The sequence below is a fragment of the Oryctolagus cuniculus genome, chromosome 3 (genome assembly GCF_964237555.1).
Source record: "Oryctolagus cuniculus chromosome 3, mOryCun1.1, whole genome shotgun sequence".
NCBI classification, from domain to species: Eukaryota; Metazoa; Chordata; class Mammalia; order Lagomorpha; family Leporidae; genus Oryctolagus; species Oryctolagus cuniculus.
The window spans coordinates 120,796,002-120,822,923 of NC_091434.1; the positions used below are offsets into that span (position 1 = coordinate 120,796,002).

At 52.6% G+C, this 26,922-nt stretch overlaps 1 protein-coding gene across 5 annotated transcripts; it reads right to left on the minus strand.

Moving 5' to 3' along the window:
* Nucleotides 1-6,004: 6,004 nt before the first annotated feature.
* On the minus strand, nucleotides 6,005-20,214 carry PTPN18 (protein tyrosine phosphatase non-receptor type 18). 5 transcript variants are annotated; one of them, XR_011387615.1, is made up of 15 exons: nucleotides 20,022-20,214; nucleotides 18,623-18,731; nucleotides 18,377-18,453; nucleotides 18,198-18,293; nucleotides 18,079-18,117; nucleotides 10,576-10,641; nucleotides 10,089-10,151; nucleotides 9,404-9,546; nucleotides 8,644-8,710; nucleotides 8,489-8,566; nucleotides 8,320-8,409; nucleotides 8,113-8,204; nucleotides 7,241-7,709; nucleotides 6,781-6,855; nucleotides 6,005-6,600 (listed from the first exon to the last, which is right to left on the minus strand). XR_011387615.1 is itself a non-coding variant. In XM_002712283.5 (15 exons), exons 1-15 carry the CDS (start codon nucleotides 20,112-20,114, stop codon nucleotides 6,533-6,535), a joined length of 1,362 nt encoding a protein of 453 aa, XP_002712329.1. In that variant the 5' UTR covers nucleotides 20,115-20,209; the 3' UTR covers nucleotides 6,005-6,532. The 5 variants fall into 5 exon arrangements, 1 of the variants encoding a protein (XP_002712329.1); XR_001793551.3 differs by having other exon boundaries at nucleotides 10,576-10,644; nucleotides 20,022-20,213; XR_001793554.3 differs by having other exon boundaries at nucleotides 10,576-10,644; nucleotides 18,377-18,418; nucleotides 20,022-20,180.
* Between the last annotated feature and the right edge of the window lie 6,708 nt (nucleotides 20,215-26,922).

The window sequence follows — 26,922 nt, forward strand, 5'->3', positions numbered from 1 at the left end:
AGAGCCATGATATAGATCAGGAAGCTGTCCTGTGGCGGCTGAGGCTGGGTGTGGCTCCGGGTGGCAGAGCTCCCTTCACAGCTTCCCTAGGTGCTGGGGACTACATGCAGTGAGCACCTCTTCCCCAAGGACCCAGGAACCCTCTGCCCTCCTCGCTTCTACCTCTCTCCCTTCTGTCTCCTGGTTCATTCCTTAAAATGTATTTATTTGCAAGGCAGAGAGATTTCCCATTAGCTGGTTCATTCCCCAAATTCCCACAGGAGCTGGGGCTGGGCCAGGGCAAAGCCCTGAGCTGAGAATTCGGTCCAGGTCTCCTACGTGGGTAGTAGCGACCCAAGAACGTCAACCATCACCCACTGCCTCCCAGAGTACGCTTGAGCAGGAAGCAGGACCGGGATGTGAACGGAAGCACCCCAATGTGGGAGGCGGGGCATGTTCACTTCCAGGCCTGCAACTGATTCGTCTAATTTACTGTCCATCTTTGGGAGATTCTCTAACAACGGTTGTTTTCATTTTTCCAGGAAGAGGTTATTTGCATGAGACTGTTGGCTACTTTGTTGCGGTTGCTATCACATAGCTAGTTTGCATTTGACTCCTTTCTCTCAGTGTTACATTGGAGGCTTGTTGCTTGTTTCTTGGAACAGTTTTCATTTGTAAACACTGGTTGTTCCTTTTTTCTTTAATGCACACTGTTGAACTCTTGGTTATTTTTGGAGAAGAAATGCTTCCTTCTTTTTTTTCTAAAAATTTGTCTTCATCACTTTTTTTTTAAAGGATTTATTTTATTTATTTGGAAGTCAGAGTTACAGAGAGAGAGAGGAGAAACAGAGACAGAGAAGGTCAGGGGAGTCTTCCATCCACTGGTTCACTCCCCAGATGGCCAGGGTTGGGACAGGCTGAAGCCAGGAGCCAGGAGCTTCTTCCAGGTCTCCCTTGTGGGTGCAGGGGCCTAAGCACTTGGGCCATCCTCTACTGCTTTCCCAGGCATATTAGCAGGGAGTTGGATCAGAATGGAGCAGGCGGGACTCAAATGGGCATCCCTATGGGTGGCCAGGACTGCAGGTGGTGGCTTAATCTACTACACCACAGCATCAGCCAAATAAATGCTTCTAAGTGGATAAAAGGGCAAAAACTTACAAGTGTTCACGCCTCTTAAATGCTGACTCCCACTACCCTTGAGATAAAAGTGATGGTGACCCCTGTTCTCAACATGTTCTCAACCTTTTCAAAGAAAAGGATGAACACCCCAACGGAAAAATGACACAGCATATGAACATTATCTCAGAGTAAAAGATTATGCTTGGCTATGAGCCTGTGACCTCGGTGGTCATTTAAAACTTGAAGCTTCAGGGGTGGCTTGGGCACAGCAGTTAAGAAGAATGGTGCTATCCCCCTGGGTTGGAGCTGCAGCTCTGCTCACTCAGCTTCCCACTAACGGGCCCCTTAGGAGGCAGCAGGTGACAGCCCACGTACCTTGGCTCCCTGCCACCCATGTAGAAGACCCGCAGTGAGTTCCAGGTTCTCGGCTTTGTCCTGGCCCAATCCCAGCTATTATGGGCATTTAGTTAAAAAGAGCAGAAACTTCAACATTTTTTTTCACACACTGATCTATTCCCCAAGCCACATGACAGGACACAGTTCATGTGGAATGAGTGAGAGAACGTGGAGTGATGATGTTTGAGACATCACATCTGCCGCTTCACTTGGATACCACCCTCAGTAACTAGGGCTGACTCTGCCCAGATCTACAACACATTGTTTTATTTCATTTGATCTTGAAAATTCTGGCAAGAAGACAGAGCAGGTTCCGCAGCTACTGGAAGTATAAACTGGAACAGCATGCTGGGAAAGCAGCTTGGTGTAACGTGGCTTAGCCACATCTCCCCTTCTCCCACCAGAAGCCACGCAAGCACCCCTGTAGGTAAACACACTGGGTTTGTTCCTCCCTGCAGAGAGGGAGACTCCATCCCATGGGGAGCCAGGAGCTCTTGCTGCGTGAGGCTGTGTGGGAACAAGCCCGTGCTGGGATGAGGGTTTGCAGTGGGTTGGGGGACCTGGGGAGCATCTGAGGGTCTCAGTGTGACCCTGGATTGAATGCTGGTGGGGAGCAGGGGCGCACCTGTGGGGGGGGCATGGTGTAGGTGGTGGGAGGAGGTGAGGCAGCTGTCACCCCCCCAGAGCAGTCCACACGGGCACGTTGGGTCCACTTGCTCTGTCCATGCTCAGATGCGAGCACCAAATCTTGTCTTGGTCTGTCAGGTCGGAGCAGGGCTGTGACACACGCGATACCACGGCACTGCACCTGCACATCACAGACTGTTCTCATTCTTGTTGACTTTTGCCCCAGACAGCTTCCTTTTGCAGACCAATCGTATTAGATACCCGCACAAATGAAAATGGGTCAGCGCACTTCAAAACAGGCATGGAAAAAAATTAAATGAAGATACGTTTATTATGATGCAAAAAAACTTCAAGATCCATGCATTGGTTTTCAATAATACATATTTTCTGTGAATTGTTTGAACCTCACCTATGCATGGATTGCAACATTTTTTGCACTGTGATACACTTACTTTTTTTTTTTTTTTTGACAGGCAGAGTAGACAGTGAGAGAGAGAGACAGAGAGAAAGGTCTTCCTTCCGTTGGTTCACCCCCGAAATGACTACTATGGCAGGTGCGCTGCTCCAAAGGCAGGAGTCAGGTGCCTCTCCTGGTCTCCCGTGTGGGTGCAAGGCCCAAACACTTGGGCCATCCTCCACTGCACTCCCGGGCCACAGCAGAGAGCTGGACAGGAAGAGGAGTGACCAGGACAGAATCCGGTGCCTCAACCAGGACTAGAACCCGGGGAGCCGGCGCCACAGGCGGAGGATTAGCCTAGTGAGCTGCAGTGCTGGCTTGAAATCTTTTTTTTAAAGATTCATTTATTTTACTTGAAAGTCAGAGTTACAGAGAGAGAGGAGAGGTGGGGGGGGGGGAGAGATTTTCCATCCGCTGGTTCACTCTCCAAATGGCCACATAGGCTAGGGCTGAGCCAGGCCAAAGCCAGAGCCTATAGCTTCTTCTGGGTCCACCATGTGGGTGGCAGGAGCCCAAGCACTTGGGCCACCTTCTGCTGCTTGTCCCAGGTGCATTAGCAGGGAGCTGAATTGGAAGTGGAACATCCAGAACTCAAACTGGCGCCCATATGGGATGCCAGCACTGCAGGCAGCGGCTTTACTGGCTATACCACAGCGGTGGCTTTACTGGGTACACCACAGCATTGGCTCCTATTTATTAGTTTGAAAGGCAGAGTTACAGAGACAGGGAGAGACAGAGAGATCTTCCAACCACTGGCTCACTTCCCAGATAGCCGCAATGGCCAGGGCTGAGCCAGGCTGGAGCCAGGAGCTTCTTCCGGGTCTCCTATGTGGCTGGCAGTGTCCATGCACTTGGGCCGTCTTCCGTTGCTTTGCCAGGGGAATTAGCAGGGAACTGGAACAGAAGTGGAGCAGCCAGACTCCAACTGCACCCATATGTGGGTGTTGTAGGCGACAGCTAAACCTGCTCCGCCATGAGGCCAGCCCCTCTACGCACTGTTTGAAGTACCCTTGCAAGTACATCTCTGCATTATTATTAATAGAGAAAATGCCCCCCCAAGTGCAGGTGCAAGGAGGAAGTTCTGTAAGCAGGGCAGAGTGGGGACAAGGCCAAGGAGCACCGGAACACGCGTGACTGCCAGCACATGGTGCACCATACAACTCTGGTGCCGATGTCTCTGAAGACTCCTGGCTCTCTTGGAGTCCTTTCAGGGATCATACCAGAGACGTGAGGTGTGGGACCATAAATGTGGCATACTAGCAACAGCACAAAAGAAATCATTTATTCATTCAACACACACTTCTTGAGGACTGTCTTCCTAGGGAAGGACCCTGTTCCATCTCTTCTGTCTGTGATTCATGGCCATGTTGAAGGGAAAGGATACAGCATGTCCCAGGGGGAGCCTGGCAAAGCCCCTGGACTAGGCTCTGGGAGATCTCTCCACCAGGGCTGATCAGGTCTAGAAATTCAATTTTTTTTCTTTACTCCCAGATACCCAAAACTGATGGTGTTTCTCAGGACCAAACAATAGCACAATGCATAACTCATAACACAATTCATAACTTGCCAACATGCCTTGTGCACAGTTCTAACCCTGCTGTGTCATGTGCCAGCTGGGACAAACCTCTCAGGTGGGAAGACACCACGGTGAGCCTCAGCAGCTTTTGGGTACCAGAGAGACCTGGTTTGGCCTCAGAAGGGATCTGGCTGACCCTAGAGCTGGAGCTAGGTGCAAATGCGCCATCTTGGGGGAGTCACCCAGGTCCCCAGAGGGATCAAAACCCCTCTGCAAAAGGATGCACTTTGGGGATGGTCCCAACAGGCCTTTGCTTTTGATGTATACTGTGTAAAAAAGACTATTCTAGAGCTTAGAAGCGGGGTCATGTCTATGGACTTTCGTCTCTTCTGGGCTATGCTGAGAAGCTCATGCCAAGAATCTGGCCCTCGTGCTGAATGCAAACAAAATCCCTCTTCACTCCAGTACGTGCTGACCAGGTGACCCAGCCCCTTGCAGCTGCGCCAGCCACGGTCGGTGTCTGAGGCACCGTGCAGTGAATCAGTGCAAGCTGTCGGAGCCTGCTCCCAGCACACCCTGCGCAGCAGCCCCTCCTGCTGCTCACAGGCACCCAGAACCCTGTAGGAGACGCACAGATCCAAACTCTCTTCCAATGTGCACGGCTGCTCTCCTCCCTATCAGATAGGGCAGCCAAGGACTGCAAACAGTTCAGCCCCAGCCTTAAACCCTAGACGGTAGCTCTGCGGGTCCTGATCTCAGGCGACAGAGGAAACTGGCATGGGTTTGGGAGTGTTGCCTCCTATTTCTGCTTTAGCGTCTCCCCTCCTGGATTGCAGAGGCAATTCTGTGTAAGCAGCTAGGGATTGGTCTGATTGGGGATCCTTCCATCTGGCTGGGGTTTGCACGGCCGGAAGTCTGTCTGTCCACCTGGCTTGGTACCTAACTGGCCACTCAGCTAGACAGTGGTCCCCCTGACTCTGGTTGAGGGTGGTTATGCCACTGGCTGGCTGGGAGCCACCTGTCCAATAAGGGTCCACCTATCCAAAAGGATGCCTACCTCCCTGAAGGGCTGGGGACTTGTCTTTCTGCTTGTGTCTGTCTGTCTGACCGTGTGAAGGATCCGCTGATCTGTTTCATCTGTTCAGCTAGGAGAGCGTAAGATCTGCCCAACTGGAGATGCTGATGGGAGGGTCTGTCCATCTATCTGCCCAGCAGCATCGGCATCAACGTATCTGCCCCATTGTGGGTTCTGTGTAGTTGCAGGGGTGTGTCTGCCTCCTGAGGGATGCACCTGTCTCGCTGGTGGGGAATCTGGAAGGCTGGCTGGTTGTGCAGTCAGGGTTCTATCAGTGTGGCTGGTGTCTGTCCGTCTGGGAGTGGCAGCCTGGTTACGCGGAAGGTACTGCAGGCCTCAGGTGGAGGGTTAGGGCCTGTGCAGCTGTGATGTCTATGTGACCAGCTGGGAATGTTTACATTTGTCTGAGAGTTGCTCAGCTAGGTGCCCCACCTGACAGTGGGGTCTGTCTTCTGGGGGCTCTGTCTGTCCAGTGGTCTCTCTGGCTGATCTGTGTGGGACTGGTGTGTGTGGCTGCTTGCTAGTCTGTCTCTCTGGCTGAGCAGCCATCTGCCCAGCCATGGACTGGCCCTCTGATGGTCTGTGTGGGGTTCTGTGTGGCTGCTTCTCTGTGGTCTGTTTATCTGGGGCCGATCTGCCTGGCTGTGGCTCTCCTGACTGGGATGTCAGTGGCTAAGGGTCCCTGAGGGTCCATCCCTTTCTCTATGGGGTTCCTTGGGTGCTCGGGAGGCTCAGATACTGAGGAACAGCCCATTATGTGAGGCAGGAACAGTCTTGGGAGGTCCACCTGTCCATCCTTCCCTTCACAACCCAGGGACTGTGCCCACTCCCCACATTCTTTCTTTTTAAAAATACTTTATTTTTATTTATTTGAAAGGCAGTGTTACAGAGGAGTAGGGGGAGAGACAGAGGTCTTCCATCCACTGCATCCCTCCCCAAATGGCTGCAACGGCCAGGGCTGGGCCAGATGGAAGCCAAGAGCCAAGAGCTTCATCTGGATCACCCACAGAGGTGGCAGGAGCCCAAGCACCTGGGCCATCTTCCGTTCCTATATCCAGGTCATCAGCAGGGAGCTGGACCGGGAGTGGAGTGGTGGGGACCCGAACCTGCGCCCAAATGGGATGCCGATGTCCAACGAGGGAGCCCCATCACATTCTTTCTTGAATCGGCTGAGAGCAGCCCCACCTGCCCTTAGCCTCAAGCTTTGAATGCTATCATCATGGGGGCTTAGCCCCCACATTTCCCACCCTGAGAAGTTCTTATTGTGATCCAGACCCAGCGTCCCCATTCCCAACCTGTGCCACTTCAGAGGCACCAGTAGAATCCAAGGCACACATGGGACAACAGGCCGGTGGGGGCGCGCTCACACCTGGGTCCAGTGGGCAGGCGGGTCTCGCGGCCCTTTTGGCTTTCCAATGCGCTGGTTGAAGCCTGGGGGAAGAAGGGTAGGGTGCAGAGGAGCTGTGGACGGCTTGCATGCCACTGCACCCCAAGCCTCGAGGGGCTCCCGGTTCATTACAGCCACATCCACAGGCCTCTAAGGGCCTGGGCCCCCCCAGCCCTGAACCCCAAACTCCTGTCCTGGGGTCGGTGTCTCAGGCTCTGACTTACCTAGCCTACTGGTCTGCGCCCCATCGGCAACATCCTCATAAGCATCAGGTCCCTCAGGGCTTTGGTTAGCAGGAGCTGTGGGCAGGAGACCCCCACTCGCAGGTCAGCTCAGTTGGCCCCCACCCCCGGCAGGGACCGGGCCTCAGAGACCCAGGGAGGCAGACTGGGGGTGGCGCCCGGCGGGAGTGGGAGTGACCAAGTCTGGAACATCCGCCCATGGCGCACAAACCAAACAAGCTGACACTGCTGGGAACCGAGCTTGGGCTGGCCTGGGGACGTGTTTCACGGGCAGGGAGGTGCTCAGGGGGCGTGGCTAGGGGGAACCCCAAGCTCAGCCTCGGGGAGGGGGTGGGAATGGGCAGGAGCCCAGCAAGTTGGGAGACCCAAGAAGGAGCAGGTGGGTGGCGGCCCGCCCCAGCCCCATCCCCGCGCCCAGCGCCCCGGACGGGACTCGACTCACCCTGCGCAGGCATTGGCCGCCTCGCGTCCTCGGAGTGCGCCCCCGACCGCAGGGCGCGCGGTGTCACCTGACTGTAGAGCTTCTCCCCCTCGGGGTCTCCGGTCCGCGCCCCGGGGCCCGCGCCCGCCGGGGCCCCGCGCTTCTGCACCACCGCGTACGTGTGGGCCATGGCAAGGGTCGGCGCCCCGGGCACCGAGATGCTTCTGCGGGTGGGGAGCGCGCAGAGGAAGTGAAACGGCGGCTCCCGTGGCCCGCGGGGGCGGGGAGCGTGAGCCGAGCAAACCGCAGGCTTCCTGCTCGCCCAGACAGCGCGCAGGGAAGGAGGGCGACGGCGGCAAGGTTCGGAGGGCAGAGGGTGGGGTCTCCTGAGCACGTTCTCAGCGACCCGCCAGTTAAGTGGGTGACAGAGCGGGCGGGGCCGGCGTGGCAGGTGGACGGGGCAGGGCCCTGGAAAGCAGTGTGGTCCTGTCTGTGAACGTGTATATGAAACAAAAGATTGAGGAAGTGGCGCCTAAGGGGGGTTAGAGGCTAGCCCCAGGATGGAGGGCTCGCCCCAGGGCCGATGGGGGCTGAGAGAGGGTGAAATCTGCGTTGAAGGAGGGTCAGCCCCATACTTGCACCACCCAACATGAGGCCTGGCAAGTAGCGGAAGTCGTGACTGGCTGGAAGAGCGAAAGAAGGGCTAGCCTCGGAACATGGGCCAGCCTTAGCGGCAGGGAGGCCGTGGGGGCGCCAGCATCGAAGAGCCACCCTGGGGGCAGTTTGCAGAGCTCAGACTGTGAGGGGAGCAGCATGGGAGGGCTGGCCCGGCAAGGGCCAGAAGAGGCAGCAGCGCCTGAGCGAGGAGGGAGAGGCAGGGGTGCGGCCGGTACCTGAGGACCTCGCCTGCCGGCCGGGGTGCTGTACCCAAAAGGGCTGGGGACTTCCGGAGGGAGTCGACCTCGGCGTAGACGGGGGAGCAATTCTAGGGAAGACAAGAGGGGAGGGTGCTGAGCTTGGCGGGGTGGGCTCCCCGGGGACTCGGAGGCCAGAGGAGGAGGGCCTCGAGGGCAGACGGGAATGGGAGGGGGCGGCAGTACCTCCTTGAGGTCCTGGTGGCGGGGGCTGGCCCTCTGCAGCGCGGAGCGGAACATCTGCGCCACCGTGTGGTACAGGAACCGATACTGCTCCTGTTGGGGTGACGGCCCGTCAGGAGGGGAAGCCGGGAAGGGCTGGGCTGCTAACCCCGCCTGGGTCCCCGGGGCGCACCTCCGTCTGCACCGCGGAGGGCCGCTGTTTCCGCAGCTCCAGCACCACGTTCGAGAGGCTGAAGTTCGGTGGGATCATCTGGGCCAGAGAGACGTGTGAGCAGACCCCGCGGAGGTGCGGGGCACCCACCGGGCGCGCCGAGGCCCGCGGGGTACCTTGGTCAGCAGCAACTGCCTCACGTAATCCACCGTGCACAGGACACCGGTTCGCCCGCAGCCCGCACTGGCGAGGGAGAATCAGGGTGCGGTTGGTCAGGGGGTCTGCCCGCAATCACTTTTAAGTGGTCCATTTGGGGGGCAGTGTCTTGGCGTGACAGATTAAGCCACCGCCTGTAAGGCTGACATCCCATATAAGCATGATTGGAGTCCCAGCTGCCCCACTTCTGATCCAGCCCCTGCTAAGGCGCCTGGGAAAGCAGGGGAGGATGGCTCAAGTCCTTGGGGTCCTGCACACATGTGGGAGACCTGGAAGAAGCTCCTGGCTCCTGGCTTCAGCCTGGCCCAGCCCCCAGCCATAGCAGCCATCCAGAAAGTGAACCAGCAGATGGAAGATCTTTCTCTCTGTCTCTCTCTCTGTAACTCTGTAAATCTATTTTTTTAAAAATAGTGCATTTGGGGCTGGGAATGAAGTCCCTAATTTGAGGACCTCCATAAGACCTCTTGATTCTCAGAATCCTCCAATTACAATTTCTAAGGAAAAACTTCATAATTGCTTGCCTATTTGGGGTATTAACTGTGTGCTGCAGATAGCCTGTGCTCAACAAAAGCTAACTCCAATCCATGCAGCAAACAAGTGTCTGGTGTCTCAAAACCCACACACAGAAGGGCAAGGCTGGCCCTAAACCTTGCATCCCCTCCCACCTCCCTCCCCTCCCGCATCTCCTCACCAGACCCCCATAAAGTCCAGTCCCCGAACCTGCAGTGGATGCAGAGGGGTCCAGGGCCTGGTCCATGGAGGCGCCGGGCTTCTTCCACCATGGTGAGCACATTGTCAGAACTGCTGGGGACCCCGCGGTCTGGCCAGGAAGTATACTGCAACTGGTGCACGGAACGGGATTCCTGAAACAGAAAAAAAGGGAGCAAAGAAGAGAGAGAGAGAGAGAGAGAGAGAGAGAGAGAGGATGTTTCTCAAGCACCTACTAAATGCCAGGCCTGGCTTTAAGCACCTTCCATTTAAATCTCCTTGATAACAGTTGAGGACAGGGACTGGCATTGGTCTTGTGGCACAGTGGGTTAAGCTGCCACTTGTGATGCCTACGTCCCATCTCAGAGTGCTGGTTCGAGTCCTGTTTTAATTCAGCACCTTGTTAATGAGCTTGGGAAGGCAGCAGAGATGGACTAAGTAGTTGGGGCCCTGCCATTCACATGGGAGACCACAATGGATTTCCTGTCTCCTGGCTTCAGCCTGGCCCAGCCCAGCTGTTTTGGGCATTTGGGGAATGAACCAATGGATGAAGAAGATCTGTGTGTGTCCTCCTTTCTGATGCTCTGTGTTTCAAATTAATTTGAAAAAAAAAAAATGGTTTGAGGAGGTGGTGCTGTTGTGAACGCCCATTTTACAGAGAAGGAAACAGAGAACAACTCTCCCCCTCTGTTGGTACCTTCTTGAATGTGACCTGGAGGGTCCTGTGCACAATGTCCGAGTTCAGCCGTGCCTCCTTGGCCTGAGAATATGGGGTAAGAGGAAAGACACAGGAGAACCAAAATGGAGGGTGCCAAAGACACACATTTGTAGAAAGCAAAGCAAAAGCCTGTTTAGAAACTTCATGTAGCCCAAACATTCCCCAGATCTAACATGTTTCCCTGAGTTCTTTCAGAATGCTAAGAGAGAGAAAGATTTCAAGAACCCAACCTGGCACGTTTACATGACAGATGGAACTGTGATCATAGCCACAGTAAAAACGCAGTCAACCCATATATCGAGTCGAGGGTATTTGCACATCGGCATCAGAGAGCTCCATGAATCTCCCATAGTTGTGAGGTTTTGGGGGGAAAGGAGCCATCCACCCTGGATATCATCCTTGAAGTGTCCCCATCATCCATCGTCCAAGGCTGCACACCCCTGCTCCCACCTCAGTCCCAGCTCACCAGGGTAATGCAGAAAGGCCCAATCTGCAGTGGCTCTTGCTCTTGGGCCCAGTAACGCTCACACTTCTTCTGTGAAAAGTAAAGAGAAAGCACAGAATGAGGAGGGTGGAGTCACTTTCAGAGCTGCAACTCAACAGTCCATGCCCTCACAGGACAGCCCGGGCTTCTGGTGGGACCACAGGCAGCTGCAGCTGTGATGGAGGCTGGTGGCAGAGTGGTCAGATCACACATATGCACACCCAAGGCAGGTGAGCTGCTGGCCTGGCGGGAGGAAGACGGTCCAGGGAACCCCACACTGTTAGCAGCCAAATCACCAGACATGAAACCTGAACCCTACTCTCTGGCACGAGAAAATAGGCATTTAGGGAGGTGGTGCCTGAGCAGACTGCCCCAGCTCACAGCTTGGAGTGAATCCCCAGGCTGGAGGATGTGAGCAATCTAGTGACCTCACTGAGCTGACAGCTGGGGCAGCCAGAAGTGGCAGGACAGAGTCCCAGCGAGAACAGACAAAAGCAAAACACAGCACAACACAAAACAAAAACCCACTACCACCTGAAAACCTTCCAAAAATCTGCACAGGGGTCCCTGTTCCTCGAGTCTGGCTGAATAATAATCTGAGAATATACCAGGAGCCTTCATGGAAAGTATGTATTACGATAAACAAGGCATGGGTTTTTGTTGCACTAAATTAAACTTCTCTTTTAATTCTACTTCCTATGAATTTGTTTTGATGAACAGTGATATTGTCTTCTTTAAAAAAGATTTGTTTATTTATTTGAAAGAATTACAGAGAGAGAAAGAGAGAGAATCTTCCATCTGCTGATTAACTCCCCCAGATGACCACAACAAGCCAGGAGCCAGGAGATTCTACTGGGTCTCCCACTTGGGTGGCAGGGGCCTGAGTACTTGCTGCCAAATATCCTTGGCTGCCTCTCTAAGCCATTAGCAGGGAGCTGGAATGGAAGGGAAGCAGCCAGAACACTAACTGTCTCCCACAAGGGATGCCAGTGTCACAAGTGGTGGCTTCACCTGCTATGCCACAATAGTGACCCATCCATGATTTATTTTATTTATTCAAAGTCAGAGAGGGAGAGAGAGAGAGGAGGGGAGATCGTCCATCCCCAGGTTCATTCTCCAGATGGCTGCAATGACTGGGACTGGGCCAGGCTGCAGCCAAGGAGCCAGGAACTTCATCCTGGTCTCCCATGTGGATGGCAGGGGCCCAAGGACTTGTGCCACCCTCCATTGCTTTCCTAGGTGCATTAACAGGGAACAGAAGGGAAAGTAGAGCAGCCAGGACTTGAACTGTGCTTTGATGTGGAATGCTGGAGTCACAACTGGTGGCTTAGCCTGCTGCACCAAAATGCCAGCCTCTTTCCCTGAACTTTTTGAAGGATAGGGTGAAATCCCATGAGGCCAGGCAAGAATAACATTCCGTGAGAGCATGAGAACTAGGGATCCACAGGATGAATGTCCCTTTGAGTTCAAAGAGGGCAGAGATGCGATACCTTCGCTCCAGCCAGAGAGGAAAGGCCTCACTGATGGTGAGGAGCAGTCAGTAGAGGGAGCCCGAGGGACCTCTCATTGCAAGTAGAGCTAAGTTGGCTCTGGAATAAAGACCACTGCGGACCCGCCCTGAAAGAGCTGGAAAACAGACTTCAAAACGATCCGGTACCCACAAGTAACTGAACTGTCTTCCTCAAAGAGTGAAACACCCTTCAAAGGGAGACAACAGAACCTAACACTTAACCTGTATAAAAACCCAAAATGTTGACCACCCAATAAAAATTTACTAGACATATCAAGAAACAGGAAAATTCAACCCACAAACAGGAGAAAAGTCAGTTGGCAGAAAAAGGCTGCCAATGTTTTGGCCTACAAATCAGGAACAAGGCAAGAAAGTTCACACTTCCATGTGTACTGGAAATTCTAGCCAGTGCAAATAGGGGGAAAAAAGACACAGAGATAGATAGACAAACCGACAGATTGAGGGAGATGGATAGATAGAGAAAAGGGAGATGGATAGATAGAGAAAAAGGAGGTGAGAAGAAAGGGAGAATGTGAGGATGACAGGATGGGCACCCAGACTGGAAAGGAAGAGACAAAACTGTCATGATTTACAGATGACATGATCTTATGTGTAGAAAACCCTAAAGAATACACACACACAAACACACACACACACACACACACTCACATTATTAAAGCTAATGAATGAGTTCAGCAAGATTATGAGCTATGAGATCAGTAGGGGAAAAGCAACTGTGTTTCTACAATTGTATTCAGTTTACAATAACCCAATGAAGAAGACAAGTCATTGACAACAACCTCAAAAAGCACTGTTCACTTCCTAGGAAGAAATTTAATAAAGGTGCAAAATTTGTGAACGAAACACCAACAAAGCACTGGTGAAAGAAATCTAAGAGGATCCAGACAGACGGACAGATACCTGTGGTGACAGCCTGGCAAACAATAGCCAAAGCTCCCCCATTCGACCTCCCCGGTCAAAGCGGCCCCTGTGAAATCCCAGCTGGAGTGTTGATGACACTGACAAGCTGAGCTTAAGACTCCTATGGAAATGCAAGTGTGTCATGTGCACGGGAGGTCACGCCCAGGTTCAGTGACTCACTGTGTGACACACACAGCACTCAGCATAGAGTCATACGCACAGACATGACTTGTTACACTGACAGGGCACAGAATAAAGCCAGCAAGGGGCAAGAGTGTGAAGAAAAGAAGGCAGCAGTTCCCTAAGGTCCTCTCCCATGGAGCCACACAGCAACAAGCAGTGGCAACACACGTGGAAGGTTGGCCACTGGGAGCTCATTAGGGCTCAGTGCCCAGAATTTTTACCAGGGGGCATATTCTGCACAGCGTGTAGGCACCTCCTGCTCAGCAGGTACCCTAATATCAGGTTTCCAGAAGGAAAGAAGGTCTTTGGCATCAACCACCATAGAAACAGTTGGGGCACCAAGAGCCACTCTAACTAGCAGTGCAAGTTGTCAGAGCCAGCCAAGAGCCAAACTTACAGGAAAGCCTTTTTAAGCATAAGCAGTTATGCCTGCAGCATCAGCTCTTTTCTACACAGCAAGGGATCCACCCAGAAGAGCCAAAACAATGAAAATTTAAAAAAACAAAAACAAAAACAAAAAAAAAACGGAGGACTCACACTTTCTGATTTCAAAACTTACTGCAAAGGTGCCAGAATCGAAAGTGTGTTTTACTGGCACAAGGATGAACATATTGGTCAAGAGAATAAAACAAAGTTCAGAAATAAGCTCTCCTATTCATGATCAACTAATTTTCAAGAGTGCCAAGTCCATTGCATGGAAGAAAGTATTGTTTCATTTTACAACCAATAGTGCTGGAATAATTGGATAGTCACATGCAAAAGAATGAATTTCGATTTCCTATAACATAGTCTATACAAAAATTCAGATGAATCAGAGACTTACAACTACAAAACAATGGGGCTGCCAGCATCCCATATGGATGCAGGTTTGAGTCTCAGCTGCTCTACTTCTAATCTAGCTCCCTGCTATATGGCCTGGGAAAGCAGTGGAATTGGCCCAAGTGCTTGGGCCCCTGCACTCGCCTGGGAGACCCGAAAGAAGCTCCTGGCTCCTGGCTCCTGGCTTTGGATTGGCCCAGCTCCGGCCATTGCAGCCATGTGGGGAGTGAACAAGCAGATGGAAGATCTCTCTCTTTCTGCCTCTGCCTCTGCCTCTGCCTTTGCCTCTCTCTCTCTCTAACTCTGACTTTCAAATGAATAAATAAATCTTTTTCAAAAATCAATCTTAAAAAACCAACAACTCCAAAACACTTGGAAGAAAACACAGGAGTAAATATTTATGACCTTTAATGAGCTGGTAACTTCTTAAATGCCAAATCAAAAACATAAGGAAAAAAATCCAATCCGTTAAATGTATCAAAATTTAAAATTTTTTGTAACTTAATTTTTTGAGGTAATATATTTGTTAATTATGTTATAGTCAAAAGCTCAATGGCCCTACTAAATAAACAGTTCAACAAATAAAAAGCAAAAAGACCTATGTCAGCAGGAAAATAAGCAATAAACAATAATCAGGTGAAAAAACTTTTCAACTTCACTCATATAAAGGAAATTTAAAACAGCAGCAAAATCCTTAAAACTGTGATGCTACATAATTCCTATCAATCTGTTTGGCAATGACCTAAGACAAAGTTTGAGCAAAAATACTGTACAAAATGTTTAATGTTTATGCTTCAATGGACACTGACAGGAAAGCTAAATGAAAACTCACAGAACACACAGGAGAGATTTGTAAATGAAGACTTGCTCCATCATAAAAAGACAAATAACCCCAAATAGCCCAATTTAAAAATGGGCAAACGATGTGAACAGATAGGTATCCAGAGGAGAAAGAAAAACAAGGAAATAAGCACAGAAAAATAAAACCTCAATGGAGACCACTTCCCACTCCTTAGGATGCCACCTGCCCACACCCCCCCACACACACACACACAGCTGTTGGTGAGTATGTGGAGAAATTGGAAGCCCTGGTGGGAATGTAGAATAGTGCAGCCACTGTGGAAAAGAAATTAAAAGAGAGAGAGAGAGAGAGAGAGAGAGAGAGAGAAGGAAACAAGAAAGAAAGATGGAATTGTCAGATACTCAGCAATTCCACCCCAGGTGCCTACACAGTGAATTGAAAAGAGACTCGGATTCTTGACACCACTGCTCATGGCAACACTATTCACAATAGCCAACAGATAGAAACAACCCCAACATCCATCCACAAAGAAGGGGTAAACAAAATGGGACATGCACATACAAAGACAAAGGATTTCAATACAATGGAATAAGATATGGCACAACCTGGATGAGCCTTAAAAACATGCTCAGTGAAATCACACAGAGACAGCAGGGTAAGTGCTGTACAATTCCGTTTATGTGCAGTACCTACAATAGGTAGATATGCAGAGACAGAGGGTAGAACAGAGGGGAAGGGGACTGGGGAGGTGATGTTTAATGAGTCAAGTTTTCCATTTGGGATGATGAACAAGTTGTAGAAATGGATGGTGGCCATAATGAGTGTCCTTCCTTCATGCCACTTGAAATGAATAAAATGCGGAATTTTATGGGATGTGTGTATTGCCACAACCAAAAAAGAAAAAAATACAACCAAAAAAAAAAAGGACACCCTCTATAAAAAAGACAACCAAAAAAAAAAAAAAACAGCAAAAAAGTACTGGTGAGTATGTGACGAAATGGAAGTCCTCATAGATTGTTAGCGTGAATGCAATATGGTGCATTGACACCCTGTGAAGAATGGTTTACCAGTTCCTCAAAATGTGAACATAGCATTTCCATATGAACCAATCAGTCATGGCTAGGTGGAGAGAAATGAAAACACGCCTCTACACAAAGACTTGGACGTGAATGTTCACAGCAAGGTTATTCATAACCATCAAAAAATGGAAGTCCCTCCAATTCTATAAACTGAATGCGTAGTTGTGGCAGGTGCTTTGTGGAAGGTGATGTGTTGATCCATGCTGCAGTATGCATGAAACTCAAAAACATGCTAACTGAAAGAGGCCCTTCACCAAGATTGCATATTGTGATTCCATTTACATGAAATGTTCAGAACAGGCAAAGCAGTAGAGAACCAGAGTGGGTTAGGGGTTGCCCAAGGCTGTAGAGGTTGGTGGGAAATGGGGAGAAACCATTCGAGGGTATAGGATTTCTTTTTTTTTTTTAAGATTTATTTATTTTATTTATTTGAAAGGCAGAGGCAGAGAGAGAGAGAGAGGAGAGAGGAGAGAGAGAGAGAGAGAGAGAGAGAGAGAGAGAGAGAGAGAGAACCATTCACTGGTTCACTCCCCAAATAGCCACAATGGCTGGAGCTGTGCCAATCCAAAGCCAGGAACCAGGAGCCTCTTCCAGGTCTCCCACTCAGGTGCAGAGGCCCAAGCACTTGGGCCATCTCCCGTTGCTTTTCCAGGCCATTAACAGGGAACTGGATTGGAAGCAGAGCAGCCAGGACTTGAACCGGCACCCATATGGCATGCCAGCATGGCAGGCGGTAGCTTTACACACTATACCACAGAGCCAGCCCCCAAAATTTCCTTACGGGGTGATGCTAACCTCCAGGCATATGCTAAAAGCAGCTGGGTTGTACATGTTAAGTGGGTGATGGCATCTCAGTGATCCAGAGAAGAAATAATAGCATATGGTGGCTGACGCCATGGCACACTGGGTTCTAATCCCAGTCAGGGCGCCAGATTCTGTCCCAGTTGCTCCTCTTCCTGTCCAGCTCTCTGCTGTGGCCAGGGAGTGCAGTGGAGGATGGCTCAGGTCCTTGGGCCCTGCACCTGCATGGGAGACCAGGAGAAGCACCTGGCTCCTGGCTTTGGATCAGCGCGGTGTGCCAGCCGCAGCACACTGGCCACAGCGGCCATTGGAGGGTGAACCAATGGAAAAGGCAGACCTTTCTCTCTGTCTCTTTCTCTCAGTGCCCACTCTGCCTGTCCAAAAAAAAAAAAAAAAATAGCATATGGTGAAGTATATTTTATGTATTTAGGACTATGTACTCTGTTAGAAGTACTATGTACTATGTACTGTATTAGAAGTATTGGTGGGGCCAGAGCTGTGGCATTGTAGGCTAAGCCTCTGCCTCGCCCTGGCATCCCATATGGGCACCAGTTTGGGTCCCAGCTGCTCCTCTTCTGATCCAGCTCTCTGCTGATGGCCTGGGAAAGCAGTAGAAGATGGCCCAAGTGCTTGGGCTCCTGCACCTGCGTGGGAGACCCGCAAGAAGCTCCTGGCTCCTGGCTTTGGATCAGTCTATCTCTGAGCATTGTGGCCTTTTGGGGAGTGAACCAGCAGATGGAAGATATCTCTCTGTCTCTCCCTCTCTGTGCTGTAACTCTGCCTTTAAAATAAATAAATAAATAAATAAATAAATAAATAAATAAAATCTAGAAGAAGAAGAAGAGGAGGAGGAGGAGGAGGAGGAGGAAGGAGAAGAAGAAATTGGTAAGAACAAAAAGTAGGACAAGGGAAAGATCCAGGAGTTGTGGGAGGATCCAGGATGGTCTCCTTGAGGTCTGAGCATCTGCACCAACACCTGGAAGAGGTTTACAGAGCCAGCCAGGGTAGGGGAAGGGCTTAGGAAGAGGGGACAGCCACGCTCAGGTCTAGAGGCAGGAATAGCAGAGCCCAGAGAGTTCCAGCTGAATGAGAGAGAGAGAGAGAGAGAGAGAGAGAGAGAGGTGTAGAGAAATCCGGGCAGTACAGGGGCACTGGTCAGTACAGGGGGCTGTCCTATGGTATGGAGTGGCCCAGCAGGTGAGCCCCATGAGGAAAAGCAAAAAGACTAATCCACAAAACTACAGAGAGGCGTAGTGAGCCTCCCGCGGAGCAGTGAGGACAGTCTAGAAACCCGTCCTGGGCCACGGACGGGGCTTCCTCCTCCCTCCCCCCGGCACAGGGACAGCACGCTGGGGCCTGAGGACACCTACCCGCCCGTTCTCCGTCTCCCGACACGCCATCAGGATCACCTAGACGCGGAGGGACACGCAGCTGATGCGGGCCAGGGAGCCGGGGAACCAGAACGCCGCCCGCCCTCCCGGGCGCTGACCTTCACCCTGAACTCCCACACCAGGCGCCAGAAGTCCTGCAGCGTGTGAGGCAGCGGTCCTTGCGTGGCGATGTAGGCCCGGCTCCCATCTGCGCCCTGCGGGAGGCGCGGTCAGCGTGGGGACGCCCCGGTCCGCCCCGCCGCCCCCAGGGCGCCCTCGCCCCGATCCCGGGCCTGACCCTGATAAAGTTGCCGTTGATGTAGTCGCCGTGTCCCTCCTCCTGCAGCAGGGAGAGGATCACTCGCGTGCGATCATCTGCCAGCCGGCGAGGCGAGAAACGAGGGGTTTGGCGGTGCTGGGGCGTCCGCGCACCTGCCGGGCTCCCCTCCCGTTCCAGGCACCCGCGGGAGCGCAACGGGTGACACCTGCACGGCTGCGGGGCGGGGCGCGCGCACCTGGCTCCCCGCCAGAGCCCCCCACTCACAGGGCAGCACGTCTTTGTAGCGGTTCTTCTTCGCATTCCCCGGCAGGCTGCCGGCCTCGGCGGTGCACACTCTGTCCCTCTTCCAGGCAGCAGAGCGGGCCTGGATATCCTGGTGGCGGCAGTGGCGGGGGACAGGGCAGCGCAGTCATGAGGTCCCGGGTGAGAGGGGGGGTGCAAGGAAGCCCCCAGCGGCGCAGGCCTGGCTGCTCGTAGCGACAGTGAAGCCATGAATGGCAGCATTGACCCGTGCAGGTGAGCGAGCTGACGCACAGGTGGGCGAGTGACTTTGCCAAAGGTGCCTGTGCGGTGAGGGCGAAACCCAGACGCTTCGGCACGCACCCCCGCCCCGCACCCTCTGTCGGCTGTTGTGTGGCTGAAGGCAGCAGATGTGAAGAAGCTTGCGTTCCCGGACCCCAAGAAGGATAAGAAACAAGCGATGGGATGCAAGATGCGCTGTAGGTGACGTCATACACCAAATGTGTACACGCGGGTCACCTGCATTTCCATTCTATCTGAATTGTATTTTACGTTTAGCAGGCACATCTTCATTTTCTCTACAACACTTTTACATGCGCGTAGACAAATGTATATTAATCTGGGAGGAAGTCTTCCAAAAGTTCGCAAGAGAGAAAATCGCATGACCTCCGAGTTTTTCCGCATCCAAAATACCCTTATGTTCTAATAAGGGTTTTCCAGGAGCCCTTTGATTGCATAACGTCGGTTGTGAGTTGCAACCGTCACAGGCTGTGCCTGTCGTATGGTTTTTATGGAGTTATATTCATGGTACACATTGCCATTGAAAAGCAAGGCTTTTTTAAATATTTAGAACATGACGCCTATTTCTGCCTAGATTGCGTCTGCCTCTGTGTTTGCACGTGCGTGTTCGCGCTTGAAGCCTCGCGTTTGCCAGCCCTGCTGCAATACCCAGCGTCCCACTCCGGAAAGTGAGCGTCCAGCGCGAGTGCCTTGGCCATCGGCATCCCGGGTCCGCGGAGGGAGATGCTGAGGTCACCGGGCCCAGTGGGTCGCCCGGCAAAAGGCCGGGGGCGTGTACACGCCCGCCTCGGCACCCCGCTGCCCTGGCACGTCTCTTAACACCCCGAGCTCCCGTGCAGGTGTGCAGCGCGCTCGCCGGGAGCGCTGGAGGACACCCGGACCTGAGCGCGTGTGCGGCCCCTCCCAGCTTCGCGCGGACTTTGTCCGCTGGGGCCCTGCTGGCTGCGGGTGAAAGAGCCACAGAGGAGCGGGGTAAAGAAAACAAGGGATTGAGGGAGAAAGCGAAAGCGAGAGCGAGAGAAAGAGGGAGAGAGAGAGGCAGAGGCAGCGGGGCGCGCCAGGAAGGCGGCCGTCAGGCCGGTGGGGCCAGGGGCCGCAAGGCTGTCCACACTCGCTCACTCACGCTGAACTCGCCGGCCAGGACCGCCCCTTCCCAGCCGCCCCTCTCCTCCAGCTGCTCCAGGAAGTTCCGCGCCGCGTCCAGGCTGCGGCTCATGGCGCTGTCCGCCTACGAGGTGTAGTCCAGTCGCTTCGCCGGGCGCTCGCCGCGAGTGTAGACACCGCGGGAAGCGCTGGCCCAGCTAAGGGGGCCCCGCCCCGCCCCCGCCAGCCAATGGAAGCGCGCAGCGGCTGGCGGGGTGCGCCCCACGGCCAATGGCGTTCGGCGCTCGCCTCGCCCACGGCCCCAGAGCAGGGGCCAAGCTGGAGCCCCGCATTCTCGCTGGCTGGGCCTGGGAAGTGAGTCGCACGCGGGCGCTACCCTTTCTTTGTGGCTGCAGCGCCCGCAGATTGATCCCCACAGTCCCATGCAGACTTCCTCCCTTTTGGACACACCCGTACCTCAGGGAACTCGACCTCCCGGGGCGGGCTCTGGGTGGGTGGATGGCGTTGTGCTCCGCTCTCCTAAGAGCCATGACCCCGGTTCACAAGGAGTGGATGCAGTCAGCGAGATCAGGCTGTGGGGAAGAGGTCCCCGGCCACTAGTGCAGTGGGGAGGGCCCAGGGAGGCGGGAGGATCTGTCCCCTGAGGTTCCTTCTGCTCCCTGGTCTGCTAGGAGGGCTGCGGGCCCCACGATCCAGCCTGATTGTCGGATCTCAACCCGCCTGTACCAGTAGGGAAACAGAGGACTGCACCGGAGTTGGGCTGAGGGACACAGGTGTCCTCAGCGCTTCCAATGAGCTTCTCTGGCTTCAGTCCCCACATCCCCAGCTTCAGGAGGTGTGCAGGGGACGGGAGAGCTCCGAGGATCACCCAGGCTCTCCTGCGGGAACTTCCAGGGGTGTCACTGCAGGCTGCGTCAGTGGAGACAATTGAGGTGGCCGAGGACTGGCAGTGTGCTAAGTCACTGAAGGGTCCTCAGGGCCAGGGGCAACAGGAGATTCATTAGGGACGATCACCGGGCAGACTCTGAGGGCCAGACAGGACAAGCTTTGGCTTTGGGACACCTGTGTCACAGGTGGCAGTAAGCAGTGACTGGTCACTCAACCTGGCTACCCAAGGATCCTCTGTCCAGCGAGGGACTGAGGATCTATCTGTCCCATGGGAGGTGCGGGGGTGGGGTCCCTGCCCAGCAAGTGGAACCCTGCCTCAGGCCTGTCCAAATCTAGGCTGGGATGGATGGTATGTCTGTCCAGTAGACAGTCTTGCTGGCTGGTGAACTGGGAGGGCGGGGTGTTCCTCCACTGGGGTAACATCTCTTTGCCTTTTTGAGGCAGCTCTGTCTCCTGCTTGGTTGGGGCCCACCTTCCCACTGACTGGGGGAAGAGGGTCCAGGTAGCCACAAGTCTACCAAGATGTCTAGCTGGGGGTCTCCCCATCTGTCCATGACTCTGTCCGTTTGGCTAGCTGTCCATCCAGCAGGGAGCCTTCTTGTTTCCCTGAGATTCTGTCTTCCTTATGGAAGTGTGTCTGTCTGGCAGGCTTTGGGGGAGTCAGGGAGGGTGGGGTGGGGAGCTGTCACAATCTTTCTGACTGCTAGGGGTGAGGAACTGGCCAGATGCTTCCCTGTGGCCTATGAAGCTTAAATGGCTCAGGCTGTGGCCTGCCATCATGCTTGTAGCTGGGTTGGGTATCTGGCTGGCTGGCTGTATGTCCACTCTCACTCCATGACCCCTCTCATGGTTTCACCTGCCCACTTTCCTGACACCTGACTATCCCTCCAGGGCGGCTGCAAATGTCTAAACTCTCCTGGCCAGCCCCTGCTCAGCTCAGGCTGGGTGTGGAGGTGGAAAAGGCCCACCCACCCTGCTCTCCCTTGTCCCAGATGGACTGCAAGCTGTGTTGCTGCACAGGGACTGCTCCCTGCTGCTCTTGTGTACCAGGTCCCACACAGCTAGTACGGCCTGCAGAGCACACAGGAGCCCACGTGCCAGCCTGCTGCCTGCCCGGCCCTTCAGGATGCTTGCACCCTAGGGTGCTTGTCAGAGCTGGGGCCTGGGTGCAAGAAGAGGCCCGGGGATGCTTGTGCAATGCTGCTGGCTGCTGCAAAGGGGAAGAGGAGCAACCGCACCTTGACCAAGGAAGTTTGTGAGGCTGACATCCCTAGGGGGACAGTTCTTTGCTGTCTTCCTTTTTGACTAGGTCAAGAAGCAGCAAAAGAAATTTGAAATTTTTTTCTCCTCTGCTTCACTCTGTTAAAAACCTTCAGGCTGGGAGAGCGGTCCCCTTGTCCCAGCTGTAAGTCTGTCCCTTGTTTCCAGCTGCAGGCCGGAGCTCACTGCCGCAGGGAGAGCATTGGCTGCAGTGTTCTCTGCTCCCCTCAGGGGCCAGGTTTCAGGGTCCCAGATCAAGGATCCCTCCAGGGAGGAAGCTAGAGGGACACGGTCCAAGGCAAAAGCCACCTCTCCTTTCAGTACCCTGCCAACCCAGGACTGGCAGCTGTCAGTGGACGCTGGCTGACGCCCTCAGGAACTACCTTGTGATTCTGCCTTGGGAAGCCCCCAGGGAACCCTGGGAATAGAAAAATGATGTCCTTAAAATGCTCAGACATGACGACAATGCTGCAGTGTAGGGGGTTGGGCCATCGCCTGCATTGCCAGAATCCAGTCTAAGAGCTGGATGGAGTCCCAGCTGCCCCACTTCCAGTCCAGCTCCCTGCTAGTAGCCTGGGAAGACAGTGGAAGATGCTTGGACCCCTGCATCCATACGGGAGATCCAGATAACTCCTGACTGTAACATTTGGGACGTGAACCAACAGATGGAAGATCTCTCTTTCTGTAACTCTGCCTTTCAAAAAAATTTTTTAAAAATCCATATATATATATATATATATGTGTGTGTGTGTGTGTGTATATATATGAATGACAACTCACGGGGGCCAGTGCTGTGGTGTAGTGGGTAAAGCCTGTGAAGCCGACATCCCATATGGATGCCGGCTGGAGTCACAGCTGCTCCTCTTCCATTCCAGTTCCCTGCTAATGCCCCTGGGAAGGCAGCAGAGGATGGCCCAAGTGCTTGGGCCCCTGCACCCACGTGAGAAACTTGGAGGAAGTTCTTGGCTCCTGGCTTTTGACCAGTCTGGCTCTAGATGTTTTCCATTTGGATAGTGAACCAGTGGATGGAAGATTCTCTGTCTCTCCTTCTCTCTCTGTGACTCTGCCTTTCAAATAAATATATGGAAAAAAAAAAAAAACCTACTCAGGCCAACTTTTCTCCCAGGCTATCCACCTCTCCAGGGCAGAGCCTGGACACCTGCATTGCTCAACACCTGCCCTTGGAGGAAATAAACTCAGGCAGACGGGTACTCTGACAGCGAGGGTGGCAGCACACGGGGTGTGGTTGGGTGGGTGGGGTGAATGATGGAACTGGTCAGGCTGCCTGTGTCCTTGGCCTGCGGCTTCCACACCCGCCTTTAGCCCAGCCTCAGCGCACTTCCTATCTGCGTACGGTGCTTTATTTAGACAAAGAGCAAGCAGCTGCATATTTTCAGCTGAGGCTGGCTGGGGGCCTTGACCGCTGTGGGCCATCGGTGGGCCCTGAATGCAGAGCCTGTGGCGTCACATCTGAGTGCAAGCTTCAGGAGACAGCCTGAGGGAGGTACGCACTGGTCGGGACCAGCTTCTGCCCCTCAACCCTAACACAGGGGAGAATCAGGCGTGTACCTGTCTGGGTGAGCGTAAACACCTCTGGATGTTGCTGGCTTCTGTCAGAAACACAGGCAGGCATGTGACATAATAACATTCTAAAAAACTTAAAGAAAAGCCATACGGACCCCCTCTTTTCAAGCACAATGAGCACGAGACCATAATGCAGAGGAGATTTCATGTGACTTTCTCGAGAAACAGGCACCGAGTTGGAAACCCCTGGTGAATTAACGGAGCTGCTCTACGATATCTGCAAATCTCACACAAACAGCCCAAGCATCATGAGCTTTCTGAGCGTACACAACTCTCCCGTTAACTATGCCAATCACAGATAAATCAAATGAGCCTGCACCTGGGTGAGCCTGAACCTAGGTTGAGTCTCTAGCCATAAATATGAATTCAGAGAAAATCCTACAGAACAGGTTAGGGTTAAATGCCGCCACAGTGAAACCAGCAGCAACATCCAGACTGTGCAAACTGCACGAGTAAACCAGGTTCCCGAAGGAAACAGAGACGACAATCTTACAGGTTTAAAGAGGCTTGGTGGCTCATGGCCGCATTATTTAACAGCCCCACACTTGGAAACAACTCACTGATGGGTCGAGAACCTGTGATATATACAAAGCACAGAAGCAACGGCACAAAATGCAGCATGGGAAAGCTCTGGAAACATGGCGGTAAGTGAACAAAGCCAACTGGAAAAGACGATATGGTGCGTGAGTCCGTTTTTATGCACTGGCCAGCAGAGGCAAGTCTGTGCACACCACAAGTAGACGAATGGTGGTCAGGGGCTGGGGTATGTTTGGAGACGGCTGGGGAAAAATAGCTGATGGGTAGTTTCTTTTAGGGGACAAAAGTGGTCAAAAATTAGATTGTGGTGAAGGCTGCACAGCAATATGAATGATAAAAACCCACACTGAATCCTACACTTCGAATGGGTGAGCTGTGCAAGATGTGTCTCTATTTAAAATAAGTTAAAGAGACTGCCTGGGGCTGGTGCAGTGGTGTAGTAGGTTAAGCCTCCACCTGCAGCACCAGCATCTGTTTTGGGTGCCAATTCAAGTCCTGGCTTCTCCACATTTGATCCAGCTCCTTGCTGATGCACCTGGGATAGTACTGGAAGATGGCCCAAGTGCTTGGACCTGCACCCACGTGGGAGACCCAGAAGAAGCTCCTGGCTCCTGGCTTCAGCCTGGTTCAGCCCCAGCCATTGAGGCCATTTGGAGTGAACCAGTGGATGGAAGACCTGTCTATCCCTCTTTTCCTCTGTAACTCTTGCCTGTCAAATAAGTAAAATAAATATTTTTGAAAAAAAAGGGGGGGGGTTGAGGCTGTGGTACAGTGGGTTAACGCCCTGGCCTGAAGCACCGGCATCCCATATGGGTGCAGGTTCTAGTCCTGGCTGCTCCTCTTCCAATCCAGCTCTCTGCTATGGCCTGGCAAAGCAGTAGAAGATGGCCCAAGTCCTTGGGCCCCTGCACCCACATGGGAGACCCAGAAGAAGCTCCTGGCTCCTGGCTTTGAATCAGCTCAGCTCTGGCCGTTGTGGCCATCTGGGGAGTGAACCATGGGACCGAAGACCTCCTTCTCTCTTTCTCTGCCTCTCCTCTCTCTCTGTAACTCTGACTTTCAAATAAATAAACAAATAAATCTTAACAAAAGAGAGAGAGAGAGAGAGAGAGAGAGAGAGAGACTGACTTGCCAACCAGTGGCAACGACTGGAACTAATTTGGATCCTCATTCAAACAAGCTGTAATCAAGGACTAGATATGTGATGATGTAAAGGAAAGACTTGCTAACTTGAAGTGTGATAATGGTAGGCCTGTTTTGAGTCCTTATCTCTTACAGATAAATGTTTATCTCCCTCAGGAAATACTTATGCTTGAAATGACATGCTGTATGGGATTGCCTTCAAAATAAAAATTGATGAAGCGGATATAGGAAGTGGGCAGGACTGGGCAAGGAAGCAAGGCTGGCCAACGCTGAGACCAGCTCCTGGACTCCCTGGACCGTCCTCTTGGCTTCGTTAAGTCTGAAATTTTCCACAGCTAAAAACCATGTAAAACCTTCCGTCGGTACAGAGGCAATGATCGTTTCTACAGAAGCGAGCAGATGGTCGCAGAAAGCATACACACAAATGGCCACTAAGTACTTGCAAAAATGCATGGCCTGCACCATCATTAAAGAAATACACTCGGGGCCGGAGCTGTGGCATGGTGGGTAAAACCACCACCTGCAGTGCTGGCATCCTATATGAGCACCAGTTCGAGTCCTGGCTGCTCCACTTCCGATCCAGCTCTCTGCTGTGGCCTGGGAAAGCAGTGGAAGATGGCCCAAGTCTTTGGGCCCCTGCACCTGAGTGGGAGACCTGGCAGAAGCTCCTGGCTTCTGATCAGCACAACTCTGGCAGTTGCAGCCATCTGGGGAGTGAACCAGCGGATGAAGACCTTTCTTCTCTGCCTTTGCCTCTCTGTAATTCTTTCAAGTAAACAAATAAAATCTTTTTAAAAAAATTTATTTATTTATCGAAAGAGTTGGAGAGGGAGACACAGCAAAAGAGAAGTCTTCCATCTGCTGGTTCATTCCCATAATGGCTGCAACTGCCAGGACTTATCCAGGCCAAAGCCAGGAGCCAAGAGCTTCATCTGGCTTTCCCCACATGGGTGGCAGGGGCCCAAGCATTAGCAGGGAGCTGAATCCAAAGTGCAGTATCAGGGACTTGAACCAGTGCCCATATGGGATGTCAGTGTTGCAGGCAGTGGCTTTACCCACTATGCCACAATACTAGCCTCCACTCATCTCTTACTGTGCCTAATTTATAAACTCAATTTTTTTTTCATTTTCAATTATCTTTATATACAGAAGATCAATTTAGCATATATTAAGTAAAGCTTTCAACAGTTTGCACCCACACAGAAACACAAAGTGAAAAATATTGTTTGAGTACTAGTTATAGCATTAAATCATGATGTACAGCACATTAGGGACAGAGATCCTACATGAGGAGTAAGTGCAGTGACTTCTGTTGTTAACAAATTGACACTCTTGTTTATGGCGTCAGTAATCACCCTAGGCTCTTATTATGAGTTGCAAAGGCTATGGAGGCCTTTTGAGTTCGCTGACTCTGATCATATTTAGACAAGGTCATAATCAAAGTGGAAGTTCTCTCCTCTCTTCAGAGAAAGGTGCCTCCTTCTTTGATGACCTGTTCTTTTCACTGG